This window comes from Perca fluviatilis, chromosome 1, assembly GCF_010015445.1.
Source record: "Perca fluviatilis chromosome 1, GENO_Pfluv_1.0, whole genome shotgun sequence".
NCBI classification, from domain to species: Eukaryota; Metazoa; Chordata; class Actinopteri; order Perciformes; family Percidae; genus Perca; species Perca fluviatilis.
The window spans coordinates 40760735-40785758 of record NC_053112.1 but is presented as its reverse complement, the minus strand read 5'-3'; the positions used below and the strand labels follow the sequence as shown (position 1 = coordinate 40785758).

The 25024-nt window shown below is 41.5% G+C and overlaps 1 protein-coding gene and 1 long non-coding RNA gene across 3 annotated transcripts in view; one reads left to right on the top strand and one right to left on the bottom strand.

The window, feature by feature from the left end:
- The window catches only part of dnah6 (dynein, axonemal, heavy chain 6), a 73245-nt gene that overhangs the window by 15021 nt on the left and 33200 nt on the right, over positions 1-25024 (bottom strand). For both annotated transcript variants that reach the window (XM_039803779.1, XM_039803787.1), the window contains 23 exons: positions 24793-24964; positions 23290-23436; positions 23095-23168; positions 22806-22960; positions 18659-18890; positions 18422-18574; positions 16611-16751; positions 15718-15960; positions 15339-15506; positions 14889-15124; positions 11747-11891; positions 10911-11027; positions 10492-10615; positions 8878-9074; positions 8295-8498; positions 7303-7428; positions 7045-7209; positions 6010-6077; positions 5632-5812; positions 5245-5424; positions 4856-5089; positions 2684-2819; positions 2307-2479 (listed from right to left, as the gene is read on the bottom strand). In XM_039803779.1, the coding sequence (XP_039659713.1) occupies positions 2307-2479; positions 2684-2819; positions 4856-5089; positions 5245-5424; positions 5632-5812; positions 6010-6077; positions 7045-7209; positions 7303-7428; positions 8295-8498; positions 8878-9074; positions 10492-10615; positions 10911-11027; positions 11747-11891; positions 14889-15124; positions 15339-15506; positions 15718-15960; positions 16611-16751; positions 18422-18574; positions 18659-18890; positions 22806-22960; positions 23095-23168; positions 23290-23436; positions 24793-24964 (3771 nt within the window). The remainder of the gene's footprint in view (positions 1-2306; positions 2480-2683; positions 2820-4855; positions 5090-5244; positions 5425-5631; positions 5813-6009; positions 6078-7044; positions 7210-7302; positions 7429-8294; positions 8499-8877; positions 9075-10491; positions 10616-10910; positions 11028-11746; positions 11892-14888; positions 15125-15338; positions 15507-15717; positions 15961-16610; positions 16752-18421; positions 18575-18658; positions 18891-22805; positions 22961-23094; positions 23169-23289; positions 23437-24792; positions 24965-25024) is intronic.
- Positions 846-24854, top strand: LOC120560902. Its single transcript, XR_005639532.1, has 3 exons — positions 846-1058; positions 24594-24660; positions 24783-24854. It is a non-coding gene; the product is annotated as an uncharacterized LOC120560902 (long non-coding RNA).

Sequence of the window (25024 nt, the reverse complement as noted above, 5' to 3'; positions counted from 1 at the left end):
CCTACCATCATGTGTGTTATTTTCTGACTGTACAGAGTCACAATAAATAACTTGAGATAATATGGACATGTCTGCTGTTTTCTAGCCAAAGTTACATAGGGGATACACAAAATAATTAGGCCGTTTTTCACCTGATATTTTATGTATCCCCTCTTCTAATAAAGGGTATGTTTTCCTGCCATCATGTGTGCTATTTTCTAACTGTAAAGAGTCACAATAAATAACTTGAGATAATATGGACATTGCGTCTGCTTTCTAGCCAAAAGTTACATAGGGGATACACATTATATCAGGTGAAAAACGGCCTGATATTTTGTGGTATCCCCTATGTAACTTTGGCTAGAAAAACAGCAGACATGTCCATATTATCTCGCATTTATTGTGACTTGTTAAAGTCAGAAAATAACACACATGATGGTAGGAAAGACCCTTTGCTTGTTAGGAGAGGGGATACACAAAATATCAGGTGAAAAACGGCCTGATATTTTGTGTATCCCCTATGTAACTTATATGGCAGACAGGTGAACAAAGCGTTTAATTGAACAGCCATATTAAACTAAATTAAATTAAAACAGAAATCACGTTAGAGGGCAGAGAGGGACGGGTTAGCAAAGACGAGGAAAAGATATTGTTCACTAACCTACATGACTAACGTAGATACTAGGCATAGCTACGGAACATGTCAATATGAAACTTTGAAAAACACTGTCGAATAATCCACAATAATAAACGGCGCCTTAAACAATTCACACGTCGCCTTAATGTAACAGACAAATACACCTATTTATGTAGATAAATGAGACCCTTGTTACTATGGAAACCCTGTCGAGTCTTCTACTATGTAACGTTTAGTTGTAACAGACAAATACACGTATTTATGTAGATAAACAAGACCCTTGTTACTTTGGAAAGCCCTGTCAGTCTTCCACTATGTAACGTTTAGCTGCAGCTGTACTAGACAACCTGTAGGGGACCGAAGCTCCGCTCCGACTGCACGCGCGCTCCCGCGGCCAGGGGATACAAATCCTGGCGGGGATAAGTACCTTGGCACGACACCGGTAAGCATTAGCTTCAGGCTAATTTATCACAGCTACTAGGGACGGGCATTTTTTGTCATTTCAACATTTGTGTTCTCACATTGAATTATATAGCTAGAGTACCCGAGTTGGTTACTCGCAAAAACAATTGAGACACAGCCAGTAAAGTGATCCCGACTGGTCCTGGCTAACGCCGCCATGCTAACCCTGCTACCTGTTAACGTTACCGGGGACCAGGCGAAGCAGCCCACGGCTGTTTACAGCGTGTAGCCCTCGTCAGCGGCTGGAGCCGACAACGGTGAGTTATTTTAAGCCACGAGAGGGGGCTGTAAATCGGAAAGAGAGGAATGTTGAGTTTGCAGTGTGTTTAGCGATTTTTGCCATAATTCTAAGCCAATGAAGTGTGTTTCGTCGGTAAGGTAGTGGTATTTTTAGGGTTTCGTATTGTAATTCTAAGCCGAGGAAGTGTGCCTGACTGCGGTGAGAACCGGTGAGGTTGTTGTTTTTTTAGCGTTTCATACTGTAATTTTAAGCCGAAAAAGTGTGTCTGTCAGTTGGTTACAGAGCTGCGCGTGAGCACGGGCTTTTATGACTGTCAATATAGCCAGCATCTACCGTTAGCTACTCCGCTGTGCTGTGGAGTAATGTCTGGCTATGTGAGAAAAGTGTCTAGCAACGTTGTTGTGAATGCTGCGGTCTCAGCCTGGCAACCCCCGTGAACTTCAAGTCTGGGCAGGAGGGGGCGGGGGAAACGACTCTCCAGTATTTTGAATTGGTAGTGCAGTAACTATTTTAACCGCTAGCTGCCAGTTTTACACACAATATTACATATTGCACCTTTTAAGAGAAAGAGACACAGTATATACGAGAGATGGCATCAATGTAAGAAAAGCAAGAAAAGGGTTGGACATAAAAATAAATTTCGACAGATGTTATAACCAAGGAGAGTGACATTATGGGGACATAAATAGAAATAGGTAATCAGGATGTTTTTATTAACAATGGACTGGACATCACTGACGAGAATGGAAGGATTTTCTTTAAATCCAGTTGCTGGCATCTCTGGTTTTCCATGGGAATGCAAAGGATAATATAATGTTTTGGCATGGTCAAGATGCAGGCCAGCATAGTTGTAAATTAGTGTAATTAGCCAAATATTTGCTGGATAAAATGACATGTACAACTTGTTTCTATTGCACACAAATGGCCAAAAAAAAAAGCTGTTGCAGGTTTAATACATATCTTTCCACAGACTTCATCTTAGCTCACCTTTTCTTCAAGGAAGCTCTTGATTAGGACTAGCTTCTGGAAGGCCCCCAGCCTCTCATTCCAGTAGCCTCTGATCCCGCTCTGCTGCTTCACTTCTTTGGACTCCCCAAGAGAAGGCAACTCTGACACATAGCCTACCCAGTTCTCTGGATTGATAGATGCTTGAAGTTGTCCTAGGGAGAGGCGACAAATGTTCTACAAATCACAATGTGGTAGAAGATTGTAGAATAATGATAAAATAAAAGCCTGAAGAGTGAAACAATATGTTTTTTAGGTCAAGCATTCTAGTTTTTATACTTTATATTAAGCCGAAACACGATGCACTAACTATGCTGATTCTTACCTTATCAGCCAGGATAACATTTGGGTTGGGTTACCTAGCTCGATGTGGATATGGGTTCTGGTGATTTCCTTGGAGATGTCCTTGAAGCAGGGTAGTGTGTCCTCCAGCTCACAACATGTCTGCCAGTAAAAATCACTTAGCCATGGCACATCTGGCCGTTCTGCATAGTCCTGGAAGAAGGAGAAATAGAAAAGGAGATAATTACAGTATACAACCACAAAGGAAGGAGATGGGAAGGAGATAGAGGACCATCCTTGACTAGAGAGGCAGTAAAGACGAATTAAAGGATTAATAAAAGTGGAAAGAGAGGATGCTTCAGAACATCTAAAATCATCAGTGATTTTAAAAGCTTTTAAAATCAGCAAGAGAAGCATAGATGATGGATGTATTAAAGCTGTGATGCAAAAGACAGGAGACAGAGGCACAGAGGTGAAGGAGAGGAAAGGAATGACAGCATTAGCATGAGGATCACGACGGCTGACAGCCAGCACCTCCAGCCCAAGTAATGCCATATAAATGAGAGCCAAATGGTGGATGAACACAGAAATATACCCCTGGGTGGCACTGTATTGTGGGCTTAAAAGCGTCTAAATCTAGCTTAAACTCAAAGCGCCCTTTATTCATTGCTATGCACTAACTTTTACCTTCTTAAATGCCTAAACCAATGGTGCTTCAGCTGCACACCCTTCTGACCCACTGGGGTTTGAGAAGGAAGATAACAAACCATTGAAATGCCTATGGACTATTCTGCGGTCTATTGGACTCTTAGTTCAGATGACCTTATTTAGCACCTCTGAAGGTGTCATGCCTGACTTGAGGTACTAAGGCTTATTTGTTGATTGTTCAAGACCTATTAGCATGCAACATACAGGTTGTATGGACAGCTGAGAAACAGAGATACTCCCTTTCTTATCTCTCTTCAACAGAAAGATTTTTTTTTGCCAACCTCTCTAGAGATTTTCTGATTCTTTTGTCTCTCTCTTACTGTGTGTGTTCCCATCAGTCTCAGTAGTTTTTCAACAATAAGGTTGCCAGGATAGAGAGAGACTGCCACTTTGTGACAAAGCCCTTTTTTCAATCAATTCAATCCCAACGTAAGAGGGGGAGAGATACTGCTTACAGGCCACCCTGGGGGGATTGTGAAAGTGAAAATAAAACGGCACCTTGTTTATCTGCAGTTAAGAGGATCCAGCCAAAAACACTAAGATTTTTTTCTATTTTTCATCTAATTTATCATTTTTCATTTCATCTAAGAATACCTGAAAGCCAAATTTTTTATTTATTTATTTAGAGCTTATGCCACAGTTAAACATAGGATGTTGCATCTCTATTCCTAGACAATAAACCTAATAGCTAAACCTCAGCTAGTTCTAGCTTCTGTGGTCCAATCTCCTTATTGACAGTTGGGCTATCTGGTATATTCAAAATGATGTAGTTCAGCCATTGTTTTTCTCAATATCTCTGAAGCCTGTGGCACCAGTTCACACATGATAGTCTACACTGTATTCTTTTTTCTAACAGTCAGTTGTAATTCTCTTACTTTCTGTTACTCGTGTCTTTTTCTCCTGGGAGAAATGTCCCTCTCTGGAACAATGATTTGACTACAGTTGACTTGGTTATGGCTATAGTAATAGTGCAAGTAGAGATGGCACAACTGAACAAAGTGATGGGTTAAGTGTGAAACTAACCAGTTACAACACAGTTGACTTTACACTAAGGACACTTTTACACCTATAGTTCTGTAGAAACAGGGCGATAACTTATGGATTTGATAAAAATTATCAACTCGGTAAATTGTGCGAAAGGTTGAAATTTCAGTCTAGTAAATGCATTGTTTTTCGGTTCACGTCCTATATTTGGGCACCCCTGTTTTCAAGCAGACCAAAGTTTGGTTGTTTGGTCCACAACAGAGTTCGAATGAGCTTTCACACCACCCCAAACAAACCGGAATATCTGACAAAACACTCCCGGGTTCGGTTAAAACGGACCAAACTGCTAGGATGTGAATGTAATCTTAAACTTCTGGTTCATCTGGTGCAACAGATTGCTTGAGCCTTAACTGGCTAAAAACTATCATTGCACATTTCTTTAACCATAAACACCACTGACGCATTGCGGCCTCCTTTACCGCCCTATTAGATAGATTCTCATTTGACACAAGCAATTTACCAGGGGGAATTATTTTTGACTTGATTTCCCACCTCACCTTTTCCAAAGAGGCAGTTCCTTTTAAGAAGTGCTGCCACTCAGCATCAGAAATCTCGCCTCGCTGCCTCATGATCTCTATACATAACATGAAGCTGTAGATAAGCTTGTGCTGCTCAAAGAGGCCACGGGACACATTGATGTAGGAGTTGAGCAGGATCTGGTCCAGCAGGATCTGGAGACGCTCTTCTAACACACTGCTCTTCTCTGACGTCTCAATGGTGGAGTTAAAGAGCTGAGGGTGGAGAAAGAAAAGAACAGAAAAAAAGGGACATCAAATAGTCGAACAGGAAGAAAATAATGATGTTACATCGGGGCTTGAAGTCTTTTCATAAAAATCAGAAGATTTCTCAGTGGCTTGTAAAATGAAGCCTGATTCCTCTCTCGTACCTGTTTGAAGTACTTGAGGGAGAACTGGTACATTGGATCGATCTCAGAGAGACTGGCGATTACAAAGTACAAGACTGAGCCTCGGGTGGCCACTGGTCGGTATCGCTCCCTTGCAGCGTTGATCATTATCTCAGTGGCCTCTGCCTCCTCCAGACGATGCTTGATGGCCTCTGATGTCACCTGAGGAATGGTGGAAATGGAGAGGAAAAAACAAAAAAGAAAGAGATGAATAGCAACAAAACAAGAACAGAAGAGATGTGGTAGAGGAAAGGAGAAAATAGGATAGAACAATATGAGAACACAAGTAAAATTCCAAACGTTAAGCGGAAATGATGATTTGTATATGATGAAAATATCTATATGCCCTTTGCCTGATTTAACATTCACCTTTGACTCCTGGAGAGTTTGAACCAGCTCCTCGTTGTCAAGTATATTCCCCTCAGAGGTGAAGAGAAGCTTAAGGATGCGGTCTTCGATAGCTTTTAGCTGGTTGCGGTCAGCGTTGATGCGCATAATCAACTCATTCCTCTGTTGCTCCAGATGTGGACTCTCCAGTTGTACCACGTCACTGAGGGAGAGAAAAAGGGGAAAGAATGTGGGGGAAAGAAAATGAATCAAACCTAAATATCACAGGCTAAAAATAGTCTGAGATTATGTCAAGTGCAAAGTGCAAACAGTCCGCTGTTGTATAGAAGGTTGTACATGCGGACCAGGTGGTTTGGAAAGGATGCAATGTCTTTTTTCTGTGTCTATGTATGTATGTACCTAAGCAGTTGGTCCTCCAAGCCAGACCTGGTCACGGTGAAGTTGATAATTGTAACTTTGATGCACACCTGAAGGGCAAAGGAACACACACACACACGTTCACGTTGTCTAAGTTACTGCCTTGATGCACTGCTGGTTTGAACTAACACAGGAAAAAAAGTTTGTAGTCCCATAGTGTTGCTGCTCTCCTGGGCTGGCGTTGAATAAAAGGCCATAGTCGGCGAGCTGGCGGGCGACTACATCTCTACAATTCCTGCAAACTGACCATAGCCGGTGCCATTAGAGGAAGCCAAGCAGTAATTGTACCAGCACAAATGTTCTTTTCTTATACTGTTTCTTTTGCCCCACTAAACATGTTATTTTTTTGCAAGCTGATAAATATCTGGTTGCTGTAGTTGTAAAATGTTTGGGAAAAAACCTTAAGGCAACCGACAGAGGTGTGTTGGTATTCGTCTAATCCAAGACTCCATAGTGAACAGGCATTGCATCTGATGCACAATGTTGATGCCAGATGAACCAAATATGGACATTTAAAGGTCCCATGGCATGAAAATTTCACTTTATGAGGTTTTTTAACATTAATATGCGTTCCCCCAGCCTGCCTATGGTCCCCCAGTGGCTAGAAATGGCGATAGGTGTAAACCGAGCCTTGGGTATCCTGCTCTGCCTTTGAGAAAATGAAAGCTCAGATGGGCCGATCTGGAATCTTTCTCCTTATGAGGTCATAAGGAGCAAGGTTACCTCCCCTTTCTCTGCTTTGCCCGCCCAGAGAATTTGCCCCCCCCCCCTCTCCTCCTTGATAACTACAGACACAGAAATGGCACATACTAAGGACAGCTTATTGTGGGGCTGGCTCTAGTAGCTGTAATTCTGCACCAAGGCTGAATTTTGGGAAAGAGACTTCAGATATAGTATTAGGGGACCACTAAGGTCTATATAAAAGCATCCAAAGAGCAGCATGTCATAGGACCTTTAAAGGAGTGTGTGTGTGTGTGTGTGTGTGTGTGTGTGTGTGTGTGTGTGTGTGGTCCTTACCTCTGGTAGGTAGTGTGGGTTGGCCATCTTGGTGGTCATATAGAACCTGAAGTTTTTGTCATAGTCAATATCTGAGTCTCCGAGTCGGATTAATGTCCGTCCACCAGTCACAAATGTCTGCTTCAGCAGGATGGGCTCCAGAGCTGGATCTATGGTTTCTTTCAACTATACACACACAATACAAAAATGTAGGGATGGCAACATTTATACCCAATCATTAATAAGAATGTTATGTTTTGGTTTTTAGTGTGTTCCTACCTCCTCTAGAAGTACAGGCATGCCCATGCGTATGGCATTCTCTAGGGTACGGAGAAAGCTTGGGTCGGTTAGTTTGATCACCTTTAGACCATGCTTGGCCTCTTTAGTACGGATCCATCGGTTGGCCTGAGGGTGAAAGAAATAACCTTTATCTAATGTGATACAAATGGCCTGTTTACATATTTTGTAAACAAAAATAACAAATGTCAGCACATGTAATAAAGGGAGACTATATAAATGGTAGCACAGCGGTAAAAACGTACACACAATACTATATGTGATCATGCTCAATGTCATACATGAAAGGTTACACAAACAACTTATATACCCATATTTGCATTCCTCCCTCTATGTAAAGTAAAAGAGAGCATCTGTACTCAAAGACAACAGACACTTACGGGATGGAGGACAAAAGAAAGCTAAAAAATGACAGTGGACATGTCAGTGGTCAAGAAGATATGGAACAGTAAGCTGAATGGAGGCCTCAAAACTGAAGATGTGACAATAATTCTATCCTCTACGTGTTTGTAAGTCTGAGCGAGCTGGTTTGTGTCCTTTCTGTGTGGGGAAGCTTGGAACTGTGTCTCTGGATCACTGACACGACTCAAATCTCATGAAGCACTTTGCTTTTGTGTGTGTGTGTTTCCTGGGGCAGGGGCCAGTCTCTGACTTTGATTGTGTCTGACAAAAACTTCTATTTTGAGAGATTTTTTTTTTGTTGTCCTTTACGCTGGTACCGCAGCCACCTAGTTAATGTGTTAAACACATGCAATCCAGAAAGGAATTTATGGAATAGAATATTATTCACTTGGGTTTTCAACCCAGTGTATACACAATAACATGACAACAACAGGACACAATGTGTGAAACTTGGAAAATGCAAATCCCAAAATAATAAACTGATTAACTGATTAATCACAACGAACAACAGATTAATACATGCCTGAAATAAGGCTGAATGAATGCTTCCTTAATTCCAGTTTTTAATTCACCTGATCCTGGGGGTCGATCATAAGTGGCCAGCGGCGGCCCTGAGTCACCAGGATCCCGTTTTCTGTAGAAACGGCGTCACGAGGCAGACCTTCTGTGTTCCACTGGCGGATAACAAATGGGTCACCCAGACTGTTGATCAGGCTGAAACTGGAACTGATGGGGATGTTCAGTTCCTGGCACTGTATTATCCACTGGTCAATTAGCTGGGGAAAGGGGGCACACACACTCACAAGCATGAGTGCATTCATTTTTTTTCTTAGGTTGGTTTTCGTATCTTGCATATTTTATAATGTTCCTGCTTTCTTAATAACTTTCTTATAACTGATTTCAACAATGTACTTCTGCAGTTTAATAACGTACAAACATAATTAGTTTAGTGCCATTAACATATATCTATTCTGTTCTGGGAATTGCATCTCAAAGCAGAAGTACAATATTGAGACACAACTGGACTTCGTTTGCTGTCCTATGAACACTGCAACGTCAAAGGGTGTACTGTATTGCAAAAGTGTAAGACTATAGAGTGAGTTCATAGAGTAGTCCTAAAAATCTCTGAATTGCACTTAATCCCACTGTACCCACCAGCTGTCTATAGTGGGAAGTAAACGCTCCATAGTAGGCCACACAAGCAGCTGCAATAAACACATTCCCCACGACGTTGATGATCTCTTGCTCAAACAAGGCAACACTTTGTTCCCAGCGTACTTGCTCATCACCTAAGGCAGAAGTTAGCTTCCCTGCCCTGGCCAACCGAGCCTCTGTCAGAGCCATGGTGTTAACTTTAAGGATAGAGAGCAGTCACAAAGAGAGAGAGGAAAAAGACTATTAGCAAGGTAAATGCTGACAGACATTTTTTTTATTCAATTCCAATGGGTAATAATAAACTCCTTAAATACTGAAAGGGATAGAAGAAATTTAAGTGAGAACTTTTTTGCAGATGTTCACACATTAATACATATAATATATGCAGCAGGGCAGTTTAAAACTCAGGAAAAGTTTAAACAGGTTAGGGACCGTTCAGTATTTATGGAATGGACCACCGGACCACATGTCTTTTTATTCTTTGTTGATGGGAGGGTCATCAAATTTATTTTAGTGTAGGGGGAGGGTAACCCAACTTTTGTATTCATGAAAACAGCAAAATTTCAAAGTGGCTTGTTTGGTGCATATTTATCCATGTAGCTCTATCAGTCTCGGCCCCTATCGCTAGAAGATGGGTCGCTCCCTGTTTAGTCAGCCAGACAATTTGAGCTGTAGCTTTAGAGACCGTGGGATTTCCCAAACTGAATAAATCCCGCTCGCACATATAAACACAAAACTGCTCTGCTAGCTCCATCGTGTTGGAACTAAGACATCTGCTGAAAAAATAATTTTATTCATTAGCATGATTGCCGTACTGTTTAGTTAAAACACAGCCACACATCGAAAACCTGACACAAGCTTTTATTTTGAAAAGTCGAAACTTGCAGACAGCACCAAGCAGGGAGGGCATGAGACGGGAGTTCTCCAGGTTGCAGCCATACCCGACTCAAATATTCTTTCGGTCCCGGTGATTATTTGTGAAATTGTGCAAACGACAGCCTTTTCAAGGCATTTGAGAAGGAAGGAGTGGTAGCATGCAAGCTCCCAAATTGACGCTTGTCTGAGAAATGGAGTTCTGGATGATGTTCAGCTTCGGCAGCTTTACCTATGCTAAAATATACAATGACTGAGGAAGCCTAGTGACGAGTCCATAGCAACCCAGTGTGCTTTGTTGAATGGTCTCAATGTTTTATTTTTTTATTTCATGCAAATACTTGTTTACTAGAGGAGTAACTTAGTATTTGAAGTAATGCAGTAAGTGTGCATTTAGTTTCCATGCTTATTGTGTTTCCACAACAATGTTAGTGAGTAAATCTACTGAAATGGCCACCATAACAGAGGAGTGTAATGCGGAGGTTAAGTCACGTATGTCATGGCTGTAAAAAACAATGGGCATCTGTACATCTTTGCCAAGCGCAAACCAGTACAGAAGGCATCGATAAATTGTTGGGGAGGGTCATCCCTTTTTTGCATATCATTTTGGAGGGTCATCCAAAATGTATTGCTGGTGAAGGGAGGGTCAGGTCTATTTTGACTTAAGTTCCCAAAACTCCTCCGGTGGCCCCTGAAATAAATAATGAACAGTCCCTTACATATAAAGGGTACACCCCTTACCCAACTCCTCCTTTTCATTTATGCTGCTGTTAAACTTATCCTGTAGGACCTTGATCTGGTTCTCCACATCCTGAAGCTGTTGTTGCTTCTCCCTCAGGGTTGCCATAGTGGTATCCAGCTCCTCCTACAATGGTTGGAAAAGTGGAAGAAAGGAATGGAAGAAAATACCATGTATGAACCATTTTAGAGAATTTATTTTTCTCATTATTTGGTCCAATGTATATAGGGTAATTTTGAGTAAAAACAGAGAATGGATTGGTGTTTACTGGAAGAATGCTTTGATTTCAGTAGACTTGACAAAAATAGGCATCATTATGATTTAAAGCAAGAGTATGTAAAGCACATTCCATTAAATTGTAATGCATGTATATTAAAAACCTGAATGCCTACTGCACTCTACTGTGTAGAGTGTTACTGACCTGTGCCTTGGCCAGTTTTTCTCTCTTGGGGCCAACTTCTTTGAGGACCCTGGAGTAAAGATCCATTGCTCTGACCCACATGCACATTGATTTGCAGGATTTAGATACCTTCTCTACCTAACAGCAATAACAAAATAACGAATTACACCAAGCACACTGTGTTATGTTTCACACAATCTACATATCCAATGTCCATATTAGGGATCGACCGATACTGTTTTGTCAAGGCCGATACCAATTATTAGTAGCTAATAAAACCAATAACCGATATTTGGAAGCGCTATGCATTAACAGTGAAAATTTAATTTTTAATTTTAATTAATTAACTTTATCGGTTATCAGGAAATTAAAACGCTGATACAGATAATCTGCAAACTACCAAAAAATCAATCTATCCCTAGTCCATGTGACCATAATTATCAAACCATATTATCAAAACTCCATTTTCTATTCAACTCTCACACAATATGTATGTATGTATGTATGTATGTATGTATGTATGTATGTATGTATGTATGTATGTATGTATGTTTGTATATGCATTATTTTATTTTGCAACATAACTATATATACTATATTTTAGTTGATTCTTATTCAAATTATCTTTTTATGCTATTGTCATTTTACTGGATTTTGTTTTTATTTTGCTGTTGTGAAGCACTTTGTAAGTATGTTTTGAAAGGTGCTATACACATTTGTATTTATTTTATATTATCATTATTCAAAGCTGTTGTTCAAGTGTTTGAACTCCAATTTCACCACAGTCTGTTTACTCTGAGCCCTACTCCAAAAAATCTGACTGACATGTCAGTGTTTGGCATGAAATCCAAACAAACCTTTTCAGGTATGAAATCAGGGTTGTTGATGTATTTTTGCAACTTCTGCAAGATCTGAGACTTGATATTGTCCTTGTCGTAGTCTGTCAGCCGCTTGAGGAAATTGGCATCTCCCAGTAATTGCTTGGCATTGGGCCAGTCGGGTCTGTAGGAAGACAGGCATGTTAGTGGAGCTGTGAAAAAAGGGGCCTAAGACAATGCCTAATAATAATTAATATGTGTGCATGTGTGGCTTAATTTGTATGGGGACAAAATATATCTGTTAAAGTGATGGTTCGGAGTAATTTCACCCTAGGGTCCTTTGCACCATGACCTCGAGCCAAACACCCCCCCAGAAGCTTTTTTCACCTGGGTCTAACATTGGGAGAGTTAAGCGTGAATATTACCTTTAGCCGACTAATAATGGAATGATACCAAAGGTCTACACTAGTGTATATATATAGGTTATGCACTCATGATCGATGGATTGTAAAGTTTGTAAGTACACCAGAAGGTTATGTAAATAACACTTGCCTGCTGGCTTCTGCTCTCTGCTGTTGTTGTTGCTGCTGCTGTAGAGGAGTGCTTAGGGACATCTACAAATTACAACACGAAAAGAGATGCAACAAAAATATTTTTAATTTTTTTTTTTTAAGTAAGTGCTGTAGTATAACTAGCAGGAGACAAGTAATAATTGAGGTAAGTTTGGAGACATTACCTTATTTAATCATTAAATTAATAAATATTTTTGTTGCATCTCTTTTGGTGTTGTAATTTGTAGATGTCCCTAAGCACTCTTACTGCCCGTAGTAACAGCAGCAGCAGCAGCAGCAGCAGCAGAGAGCAGAAGCCAGCAGGCAAGTGTTATTTACATAAACTTCTGGTGTACTTACAAATTTTACAATCCATCGTTTTATGAGTGCATAACCTATTTGTACTACTGTAGACGTTTGGTATCATTTCAGGCTTCGTTGTTATGGAAATCTTAATAGCTCTTCACGCTTCATGCAAACGCTCCCAATGTTCGACCCAGGTAAAAAGCTTCTGGGGTTTTGTTTGGCTCGAAGATCATGGTGCAAAAAGGACCCTAGTACGAAATACTTGAACCATCACTTATATAAGGCTGAAATTTTAGTCAGTGCAGGTTGTTGTTACACATGTTTAGTACATGGTGCAAGAGTTAGCAAACCCTGCCTGGAACTTTCAATTGCTAGCATTGACATGAGAATGAAATTCTACTTATAAATAATCAAGGGACATGCTAATGTAAACTACTGTAGGTTATGATACCTTAAATATAATGTAGGGATTCCACTTTGACATCCAACAAATGACATTTAACAGAAAGACTCACATCACAATTTAGAAAAACAAACAAAAGACAAGAGTCTAATTAATCAAACGATATATCACACATTCATGTAATTTGTCCTAGTGCTACTGTAAGTCAGTAAGAGTTCTACATAGTGCTAGTCTGTTGCGGGACAAACAGCGGGTGGTAGGTAAGAGTAGATGGGACATTGGGAAGGATTGGAGTTAGTTCAGCAATGCAGTAGATTAATAACTGATGGAATTTAGGGATTGATGCATGCTGAGTCATGAGATGGTAAGGTAATCCCTCTGGATGCTGACTACAAATATGTGGGATTAAAAAATAGGCCCAAAATTGAAACATTTGGCAGAATGCCTGCAAAACAACAGAGAGGATTGTGATTATAATGATGATCATCATTTTTGGAATTATTAAAATGATGGTGATAATAATTACGCTGAAGATATTATAAATGCCAAAATGATGAAGGTGGCTACAATGCTGATTGTGATTATAATGATGGATCATTATGACCAATGGGATGAGATCAGGATGCCTGATCAATCTTTGTTGGGACATTGGGTGAATACATTTTCCAATTTGGTATTCTTTCTTTTTTACAGTCACTTATCCTACATTTACATCAGTTTGGGATTGCATACCAGTATCCTCTTTTGATCTGACAGAATTAGACACTGTTTTCAGATGACCATTTACCATTGGTGTCAAATGAAATCAATTGTGCTGAACAACTAAAACACACATCATATAGAGAATGTCTGGTCTGTCCTCCATGCTTTATGAATTTATTATGAAAAAGGCATCTGCCATCCCAACTTTGTTCTATTTCCTTATATAATAGAATGTAAGGCTGTAACATAATAACTGAGAACGGCGTTTGTAACAATGGAATATAAGCTGGGGAGACAGAGGGCTAGATTTATCAAGCCGTTTGCGCCTGTTTCCAGGCGCTAATTGGTCGCAAAGACGGACGTAACCGATGCGGGCTATTTACAAACAAGGCGCACTTGGGTAAAATCGCAGATTGTCTGCCACATGAGCGAGAAGAGACAAGTTGCGCTTTCAATATGCGTTCGTGGGGAAAGTGGGAGTTCCACCCAAAAAGGTGGGAGGATAAGCGCAAAGTGCACCTAATTATATATTCCGTGGTATTTATAAAGACTGTCAGTAAGAGCGCGCCTCTATTCTGCGGGGGAAATTCTCCGCCTCTTAAAAGCAGGTCTAAACCAGCCGCAGTCGAGTTTCCTCGTAGACCTTTATGCCGCTGGTGAAATGGCAACAGTAATTTGAGCAAGACGAAGACATAGGCGAGGCTGAAAATATTTTTAACACAAGAATCACACTTGATGTTGTGTCAGTGAACACAACATCATTTAGCATTACAGATCAAGCAGCCATGCAATATTAGAGTTACTGGAAGAAATCAAAGATGAAATTGCATCTCCCACTCAGTGTTTACATCCCATTCCAGCAGTTGTTAAACTCCTCGCTACATTACAAATATTGGCATCAGGATCATTTCAAACAGTCATAGCATCAGCAGTGGGAATATCGCAGTCTGCACTCAGCCATATCATAGCACCAGTACCGCTTTGCTACAGCGCAATTTACGGTCTAGTGGGCGGAGAAAGACTCTGATTGCCTGATGGGTGTCAGGGTTGATAAATACTACGCAAAATGTGGAAGCATAGCGTGCGCTATTACCGAACTCGCATAAACAGACGCAGCGCAAACTGCGCTAGTGTTAGTAAATCAGGCCCAGAGACTCTAATAAAACATCTTTGAGGAAGAAAAGTCTTGTATTTTAGGGTGAGAGAGAAGCACACTGACTTGCAGCTGAGCAGGATACAGACAGCCTCCATGACGGTCATGACCATGTCTGGGGGTTTGGTGAACACCTTGATCTCAGAGATGTCAGCCTTGTCAAGAGAATTAAGGGCCTGGTTGGCACCCTCCAGGGCTGGCAGAGCCTCATCCAGGTCCCTCTGGGCATCAGCGGCTATCTCCTGGGTGTATTCAGCTTTGACCTTGGCCAAAGCCTCGTCCTCTGTCACTACTTTACGCACCTGTTGAAGGGATATTTCTGTATGATATACAGAACATTATTATGCTTTTTACTGAAAAAGCATAATAATGTTCTTATAGGAAACAACAGACACACCTTTGAAAGCTCTATGGTAGTACTACCACACACACACAAACTCACGCACACACACACAAACACACACAAACACACACACAGACACACACACACACACACATACACATACACACACACACCTTGTCAGCACTCTCCTGGTCTACAGCCAGTTTCTCCATGAGGGCATCAACATCAATGGATTTTTGTTTCAGCACTGGCTCCAGAGCAGACAGGTCCACTTTCATTGTATCCACAAGCACATTGGTCTCCAGCAGTTTGGTCAGACCATTCTTCACACGATCCCTGGCCTATACAGAAACATCCCCACACACAGGTATATTATGCATACAAAGCTTTTAGACATAATCTACAAAATAATTTTTTTTTTTCCACAATTACTACAAACCACTAGCCAGAGCAACTAGCTGCTACTTCCTCTAAGATTAGGGTTCATCATTATCACCACAGCCTTCAACTTATCACTTGTAACATTTGTTGCATTTTGATGGTCAGACTTACAAGCACTAACTGCTGTCTCTTCTCATCAAGCATGGACAGGTAGAGGTTGATGAGCTCCAGGTAGGAGGTAGGTGTGGTGTAGTATCGGCGTCTCAGCTCCGAGTAGAAGCGCTCAGCCATATCAGTAACACTCACATGTATCTCCACGCACATGGCTGAGAAGCTCTGTTTCAGCTCTTCGTTGCCAAAGTCGACATTTTGGAAAAAGGTCTCAGAGACAGAGAGCAGCGCCTCACGAGGCCACTGGGTACCCGGGGGTAAAGGGGAAAAGAGGAAGGAGTGAGATAATGATAGCGAGCAATAGCAAGGATATACAGTTTTTATTTGAGCTTTTGTTTATTTTTCACAGTGATTCAACAGAATAGCAATAGAAAGCCATGCAAATGTACATCAAATAATAAAGACATTCAATAAAGATGCCAATTACATGTTTCCTCAACTGAGTTTAACAAAAAAATTATTTAATATGCTAATAAAGAACATTAATGGAACGATATTGATAGAAAGTCATAAACTAAAAGACAGGTGAACAGAATGGTGGAGGGGGGAGAGAATAGTTGTAAAACAAGAAAAATGCAATATGAAGAAAGTAGGGTCTGAAAAATTACATCAGCGTGGAAAATAAACTACATTTTGGGTATAGCTGCCAGGACCAGCAGCATGGCTGTAATGTAAGATAGATTGAAAGAAGAATGGCGCTGTAGACTGGTTCAAGACAAGGAGACTGATCCCTATAACCTGCTGTGTGTACCATACATAATGTGTATTTATATTCTATGGTTTTCTATGCATAATAATTACATAATCATCTTACATTTCACAACCCCAAACTAAAACAAAGTAAGTATATATGACTAGATATGGTCAGAAAAATTTGACCAATCTCAGCATACCTGCACAAACCAGTCAATGGTGCAGCAGTTAACCAGTGAAGGAAACATACGACAGCGGGACCTGAAGGAATCGCCCACAGGACTCATACACAGAACAATGTGCAGCTTCTCCCGTACACGAGAGATGAAATACTGGAACACCTGAGGGCAACACACACATACATATGCAGAGACTCCATAATATCTGGAGCTTTGGCTGTTGTTGTGTTCTTACAGTTTGCTTGGAGCCACGGACTTGACTAACTGACTGCTCTGGACTAGACACTATGGCTATTTTTGCCCTTTGTGGGAGACAGTGGGCTAGATTTATCAAGCCGTTTGCGCCTGTTTCCAGGCGCTAATTGGTCGCAAAGACGGACGTAACCGATGCGGGCTATTTACAAACAGGACGCACTTGGGTAAAATCGCAGATTGTCTGCCACATGAATGAGAAGAGACAAGTTGCGCTTTCAATATGCGTTCGTGGGAGGGTCGTGGGGAAAGTGGGAGTTCCACCCAAAAAGGTGGGAGGATAAGCGCAAAGTGCACCTAATTATATATTCCGTGGTATTTACAAAGACTGTCAGTAAGAGCCCTCTATTCTGCGGGGGAAATTCTCCGCCTCTTTAAACCAGCCGCAATCGAGTTTCCTCGTAGACCTTTATGCCGCTGGTGAAATGGCAACAGCAATTTGAGCAAGACGAAGACATAGGCGTGGCTGAAAATATTTTTAACAGAAGAATCACACTTTGTCAGTGAACACAACATCATTTAGCGTTACAGATCAAGCAGACATGCAATATTAGAGTTACTGGAAGAAATCAAAGATGAAATTGAATCTCCCACTCAGCGTTCACATCCCATTCCAGCAGTTGTTAAACTCCTCGCTACATTACAAATATTGGCATCAGGATGATTTCAAACAGTCATAGCATCAGCAGTGGGAATATCGCAGTCTGCACTCAGCCATATCATAGCACATGTACCGCTTTGCTACAGCTCAATTTACGGTATAGTGGGCGGAGAAAGACGCTGATTGCCTGATGGGTGTCAGGGTTGATAAATACTACGCAAACTGTGGAAGCATAGCGTGCGCTATTACCGAACTCGCATAAACGGACGCAGCGCAAACTGCGCTAGTGTTAGTAAATCAGGCCCTGTGTGTTGTTTTTAAAAAATGTTATGGAAGTTCTTAATTATCTTAATTAGACACGAGAGCCAGCAAATGTAAAAAAAAAACGCTTCAAGCTGTCCTTTCTCCCAACGTCTATAACACTACTCAATAAGAAAACAGGTTTATCCTTATGTAGTTCATAAGCCATGAGGCACTGTTGCATTTAGTTGTATGCATAATGCACTATGGTTTTTATGAATGATTTCCTCATTTATAGAATGCCTATGTCTTTATATATTTGACCTCACAAGGCATTTTGTTGTATGTCATTTATTACTGTGTACCGCTGTACTGTCTTGTTTGCTATGTGTTGTCTTAAGTTGATTGCAGCTGTGTGTAGTAGCACTATTGCCCAAGAAAAAATTCCCCTTGGAGACAATAAGGTTTATCTTATCTTATCTACCTTTGGCTACTGACAGCTTATGATACTGATGATCTCTGGATTTTATCTGAACATCATAAACATTGAGAGGGCAAATCTGCCAGTGTCTTGGATTGGTTTATTTATATCTCTCCGAGGACCCTTTGTGTTACTGTGCAAGGCCAAGAGAGTCTGGCACATAACCCAGTGCTTGTACATGTTGTAGATACATACAGTGCTACATATGTAGTGCCTGAATGTATTTTTTTTTAACAGTGTTTGTGTCGATGTGTGTACCTCATCCCTGTTCTCCTCACTGATGCCAGCCTCTTTGGCTTTAGGGCGGGTGGCAGCTAGTACTTGCTCCAGCTCATCTTTTTCAAAAAGGTTTGGCACCTCGCCAGAGTTCAGCATGTTGTTGATGTCCTCCAAAAACTCCTCCACCACAATCTACAACAGGAGAGTGGACACCTCTAAGGTTAAAAAAACAATCTGCAGGCATCCAAACATTAAATATCAGTTCAACCATCATACCTGAGTATCCGTAAAGAGGAACACCATATTCTTGCCCTCCACACCAGCCATCTTGTAGAGTCTCCTCAAGTCTTCATGGAAGCTGTCATAGTTGTAGCCTCGACTCAGTTCAATCTCGAAGCAGCGGTACCCACACATGTGGGATGCCAACCGAGTGAGTGACTGCTTGCCTGTACCTCCCACCCCCACTAGCAGGGCATTGCCTCTCTCCTGGCGAATCATACGGGAAATCCTACAGTAAAAGATAAGAAAAATAGCATTGTCATTATTTTTTAAACAAAAAAAAGCAGGAAATGATGTGGTTATAAAGATATAGACAGGTCACAGGTTCAATGTCATGTGAGCCACGTATCATTTGAGAGGGTCTTTGAGTAAGACCGTGTAGCCCTACCTACTGACTAGTCGCTTGTATTGTTGAAGAACAGATTTCTGTGGAGTGATATGCAGTGATACAACAATACTGATAATTAGGGGTCCGAGCCAGAGTCTGGAAGAACCCGGCGGTAGCAAAGCTATGCCGTTCGCACAGCAGGGCTGTGGAATAGAGTCTGGATCGGGCCGAATTTTTCTGTCCGAGCCCGGCCCACGTCCGACAGAGCCGTGACTGAACCCGGCCTGAGCCCGACAGGCATTAAGAAATTTGTGTCTGAGCCCGACCCGAGCCTGACACAGTTAAAATCTCATTTTTTTCTCATACTATGACACATGTAGGCTACGTTTTTGTGTGGAAAGCCCGCTTTAATTAAGCAACTGTAGGAAGGCATTCGGAAATGTCAACAGATGAGGCATCAGCGCACACGGGCAACAAGTGCACGTTAATAAGCTGTTAAAATGTTCAATGTGTTAACCTTTCCTGCTTGCTTCTTTTCCGACTGTGGTCAGAAAACCAGGGGAGACTTGTTACCTCCACGGCCGACGTTATAACATGAAAACTCTGCTCCGTTTGTATACAACACGTCTGCTTCCTCTTTCTCTATCTCTCTTCTGACCACTTTCCATCCCCCCCCCCACACACACACACACACACACACCCCCTACAGGCACTGAGCTCTCTTAAAAGGAGCGCAGCACCATTTTACAACAAATGCCTTATCGTGCTGATGTGACCAAGCCCGACCGAACCTGACCATAATTTCTAAATATCTGTCCGAACCCGACCCGTCAGACTCGGGTCTGTGGGCATCCATGCCTTACTGTGGAACCCTATTGTTTTTCTAAGGATTATTTTCCATTATTTTTCTTCTCCGCCTAAAACTCAGACTACAGCCTAAATCGTACATGGTGGAGGGTTGCCATTTTCAGGACTGGTCCAAAACCAAGGGGGTAAGCTTCGCTTCAGAACTCGAGCCATCTATGGCGCCATTTTGTTGCTAACTGGCCATCACCTCCTGTTAGCATTCCGCTGACCGCCATTTTTTTTTTACGTCACTTGACTGCGAATAACTTTACATCAGAAATGTTTGAAGACTCTATTTGTCCATTGTTTAGTTCCAAAGAAACACAACAATGTATAAAACGCTCCATTACCTTGTACCTCACGTTATGGCTCCGTAGCAGACGTTTTTGTAAAAATAAGCTAACGATATTTGTATGATGACGTCGCTTACTGATAGTAGAGGAATTACCGTATAGTACAGGAGAAGCTCGCAGGCAGTTTTGACTTACATGAGCTGTTAGGTTTAATTACTAATGTTAACTAGCATGTTAGTTAGCAATAATTAGCCTGTGCTTATGTTATCTCCTTACATACACCTACACTCTCCGTATCTGTAAGATTGGGAATGATTGAGATTTCTCTTGGCACAGCTAGCAGAAGACTTACAACTTTCAGACAGGTTGCTCACGTCACATTCTCTCAGTTGGAGGCTGCGCAGTAAAGCTGGCCATCACCGGAAAAGTGCTTCTAATAGCCTTCACTGGTCTCCGTCCAGAGCAACGGGGTCTATTGGTCCATTATATACTGTCTATGTCCAAAACTCCTCAGGTGCAACAACTGACCCACTTCCATCACTAGGTGGCGCTATAGCAGAAAAACGCATTGGCGTTATCAAAAACATACTTTTTCGATCTCCTCCTAGACCGTGTGACTGATCTGCACGAAACTTGGCAGGGAGCATCTCCAGACCGACCTGAAGGATTTTGATGGGATAAAAATTGCGCATACTACGCACAAACAAATTTGTGTAGCTAACCATGAAAACACCAACTTTGCCATATCGCGGCCAAAATAAAGGCTATCAACACCAAACTTAAGATTCTTGTTTGCCATGACCCTCTGGAGGTCCCCCACGCGTTTTACAAAAACTGGTTACTAGGGGGCGCTACAAGTACAAAAAGTTTATATCTCATGAACGGCTCATCCGATTTTTACAAAATTTGATGGGTACCATCTAGGGGCTCTCCTGAGGCCAACCCTAGAGTGGGGTACTGAGGGGTCAAAGTGGGCGTGGCCTATGGGACCCAAGTCTAGATTCACCACTTACACTAATGTGAACAACTTTAAATTTACAGGGTAGATGGACAATGGGTCATGGACCACACCTACCAAAATTACACATGTGGACCACTAGGTGGCGCTATAATGTTTTTTTTGCCTTTAACTCCCACATTACACATCGCACATTAGAAAACCTTACATCGCTGTGTTCCTTAAATTAAGCTGAATCACATGATATATGCCACGCCCATTTTCGCTTAAAAGTGTTTTCGCAATATCGCGCGATACCAACTTTTTCGAACTTGTCCTAGGCCGTGCGACCAATCTGCACGAAACCTGGTAGATAGCATCTCCAGATGGAGCTGACCAAAAGTTATACAAAGAATTTTGTTATGTTAAAGTATGCACATTTGACAACCAAACAAATTTTCCTGACTAGCTACCACACACATATCATATCATGTCTGGGACAAATTAAATGTTATCAGCAAAGAACTTGAGTTCTTTGTTCAACATCCCACTAAGATGCTCTCAACCAAATTTGGCGAAGATCGACCATAAGGGCACGCTATAATCAATGTTTATTTGTTTTGGCCAATAACTCAATGCATTTAGGGAAATTTGCAATTGCAATATCTCTGCCACAGTGAATGCAATCAACACGAAACTTGTAATGCTCGTTCGGCATGCCGCTCTGAGGCTCTGTAACAAATTTTAATCAACGTAGACGAGTTTTGACCCTTTTATTCAATCAATGTTAATGGCATATTTGCAATGGGAATGTACAACAGACCTTGCAGCTCACACTTCTCAATATTTACTGATGTTTGCCTCCTACCGTTACATTTTGGTTTTTGCTTTTGCATGCTCCCCTGGTTTTCTACAATAAACAAACTTCTTAACCCACCTGACAAAGTTTCTACAGCCTTTACAGTGGACAAATGCAACTCTTTTCTCTCACTTTTTCAATCCAAAATCAACACCATTCATAGGCGCCGATACCATGGGTGCTTCGGAGCTCGAGCACCCACGGAAAATACTGACCACCCACGTGTGCCAGACACATTCATTTAAAATTAAACATTGCAGTTGGTGCTATGTGGAGCGTCTGTCATAGTGTGATTGGTTATGTCGGTGGCATTGATTCTTAATTTCCCCCCAAGCTGATCGCATTTACGTGTCAGTTAAACTTTTCATCTCCAATCCTATCTGTATTTGTGAGAAGTGTTGAGATGAACAGTTAACCACTATATTTGCAACGGCAATGTACCACAGACCTTGCGGCTTACACCTCTCGAAATGTACTGACGTTCGCCTCCCCACCGCCAGGTTTTGGGTTCCGCTTTCGCGCGCTCCCTGGGCCGTCGGGGGCGACTTGCATCGGTGGCTTGGACCCCGTCATAACTGCTTGCAGTTATAGTTATATTATACGTTTGTATAAGCTGAGTCTTGATGTACACAAATAACTTAATCATCAATAATCAAAGCACATCCAAAAATGTTAGTCACCTCACCATCAGCAGCAACACACTGTATGTGTGATAAACACTACTTGAGCATGTCACAGTGACTTTCTAGGTATTCTTTTCTTAATGGTGTAACTCTCTTCTCAGTTTGTACAACCTGCAGCTAAAATATATTAACCACCAACTAAGAAGCCGCCTTACAAAAAATCTGGCAATTCAGTGGTGCAAGTTTGCGTGTACATACCTGGAGACATGCTCAATGGCGTCCTGGAAGAAAACCAGCTTTGTCTCCTTGGAGAAGGTCATGTTGTAATCATCGAGGTAATCTTGGAGAACAACCTGAATCTTATTCATGTCTGTCAGATCCTCATACAGACGATCTTCTTTCTCTGCACCCACCTACAGGGATTATTAGATGAAGAGCAATTGTAATAAATAAATGTTATGTGTTAAATGGTATTTTGGTTTAAATCTAGAAATCAAAATGTTTTCTGAATTTGTCAAGCATTTTCAATAAGAAGAGAGAATCTGGCCTTGATGAAGTCTCCAAATATGATGGGCTGAGTCACAAAGTATGAGGGCTCCAAGGTAATGCCAAAATATCTGCCTGGTAGTAAGAGAGAGAGGGTCAAAGGAGGGGTATTGCAAAGGTGCAAAATAAGAGTGAACTGTGAAAGTGTGTGGATTTAGCAAAGTGAGTTATCGTGACGGCCTTTGTGAGTTCTTACTGGCCATCTCAGAGACGATGGTGTTGAAATAGGTCTTATCTTGGTTGTTGATGAGCCGGTCGTGGAACACTCGCTGACACTCATGGCAGAAGAGACGGAAAATCTGGTTCCTGTCTCTCACTTGACTAGGCTCACACTGCAGTATACCTAGACATCAAGAGAGGTCAAAAATAAGATGTACGGAAAGGAGAATTGTTCAGTTGTACTTATCTTAAGTAAATACATGCTGTACATATAGGAGCAAAAGGATAAGAAAAAAATGTAAGGATGAAAAAAGGGAGCTCATTAAAATATCTCTGTGGAGGTCTGCAGCAGTGGAGCTGCTACAATCTCCAAGAAAACAAAAGGAAGAAAACCAAGAAGAGCAAAATAAAAGCGCAGTGGAAAACATTGTAAAGACGCAAGATACATAAAATAAAACAAAAATAAAATGAAGAGCTTAAGTGGCTTGGTGGGAAATTCTATATTGTATGTAAGTGTCTCCGAAAAATGTTTCTTCTGCTCACTTTTAGCAGCTGCTTTACTTACTCGTTATGAAGCCATATGAAGACAACTGCAAAGGATACATTTAAAGTAAAACAAAACAGAAAAATACACTGTGTAGAGAGAGGCCATGTGATGTTAGCGATATAAGAAAATGGGAAGAGCGGGTGTCAGTTTATTACCCCTTACCAACAGTATGTACTGCTAAGGGAAACTGTGTGTTTGAGTAATGCACTCTAGCTATACGGAACAAGTGGTGTACAGAAAACCGTCGTAGAAGTCACTTCAGCTCATCTTCATGCTATAATGATGCCTGCTGGGTAAAGGAAGAGAGGGAGGGAGGGAGAGAGGGAAGGAGGCAGAGAGGGTGATGGTGCAGACAATCTGGGAGCATGAGGCTGAGACAGAGCCCATAAATGTTGGTAATGTGGCTTGAAGAGATAAATCACAGCTGTGCCCCAAGCTGTGGAGGTACAAAGATTTAGACACTCTCTGTATCTGTAAGTCTCTTTCAGCAAAGCTACAGTTTAGTTTGTGCTGTTGAGGAAAAGAGAGAGAGTACATGCTGTATGCCTGCACATTAAAATGCATATTTAGTGATCAAATCCCCAGTGACTGGAAATACAAGTTTCAACCAAAAACCAACACACTGATCTCTGAATTCCGAGCGGCCTTTCAAAAGGCAGAAAAATACATATATACATACAGACATATCTGGATACAAGATACTACCTGTACATCTCAGCCTGTGTTTCAGTGGTATGCATGTTATCCTTTCTCACTCATATTTGTGTTTCTGTTTCTGAAACTCAACAAAATAGAAATCTGGCTGCTGGCTAGCCAAGTGGAACTGGAAAGCTGCATAAAAGATGTAAATTCTGCAAAAAGGTATCCACCACTGCCCAGCCCCTGAACTGGGCTCTGGGCTGTTAGTCGTTAGCAGTTGTGACAACTTTGTGGAGCCCTGGGTGTCCAATGAGCTGATCTGAATGTGTGCTTGTCTGTCACAGCGTGTCTCACCTTGGACGCACTTGGAGAGGTCCCGGAGATTGAAGACATAGTGGGACTTAGCAGGAGTGGGCAGCAGATCTACACTCAAGCGGTTGTAAATCTCCACAGATGCATCCACAATCTGATCGGCACTATCCTTCACCTCCTGGGAAAACTCACTAAAGAAACCGCTCAGAATGGCCTGAAGGAAGGTTGGGAGGGAAAAGAGATAATAACAAGCATTAAAGAAGGAAGTAAGTGT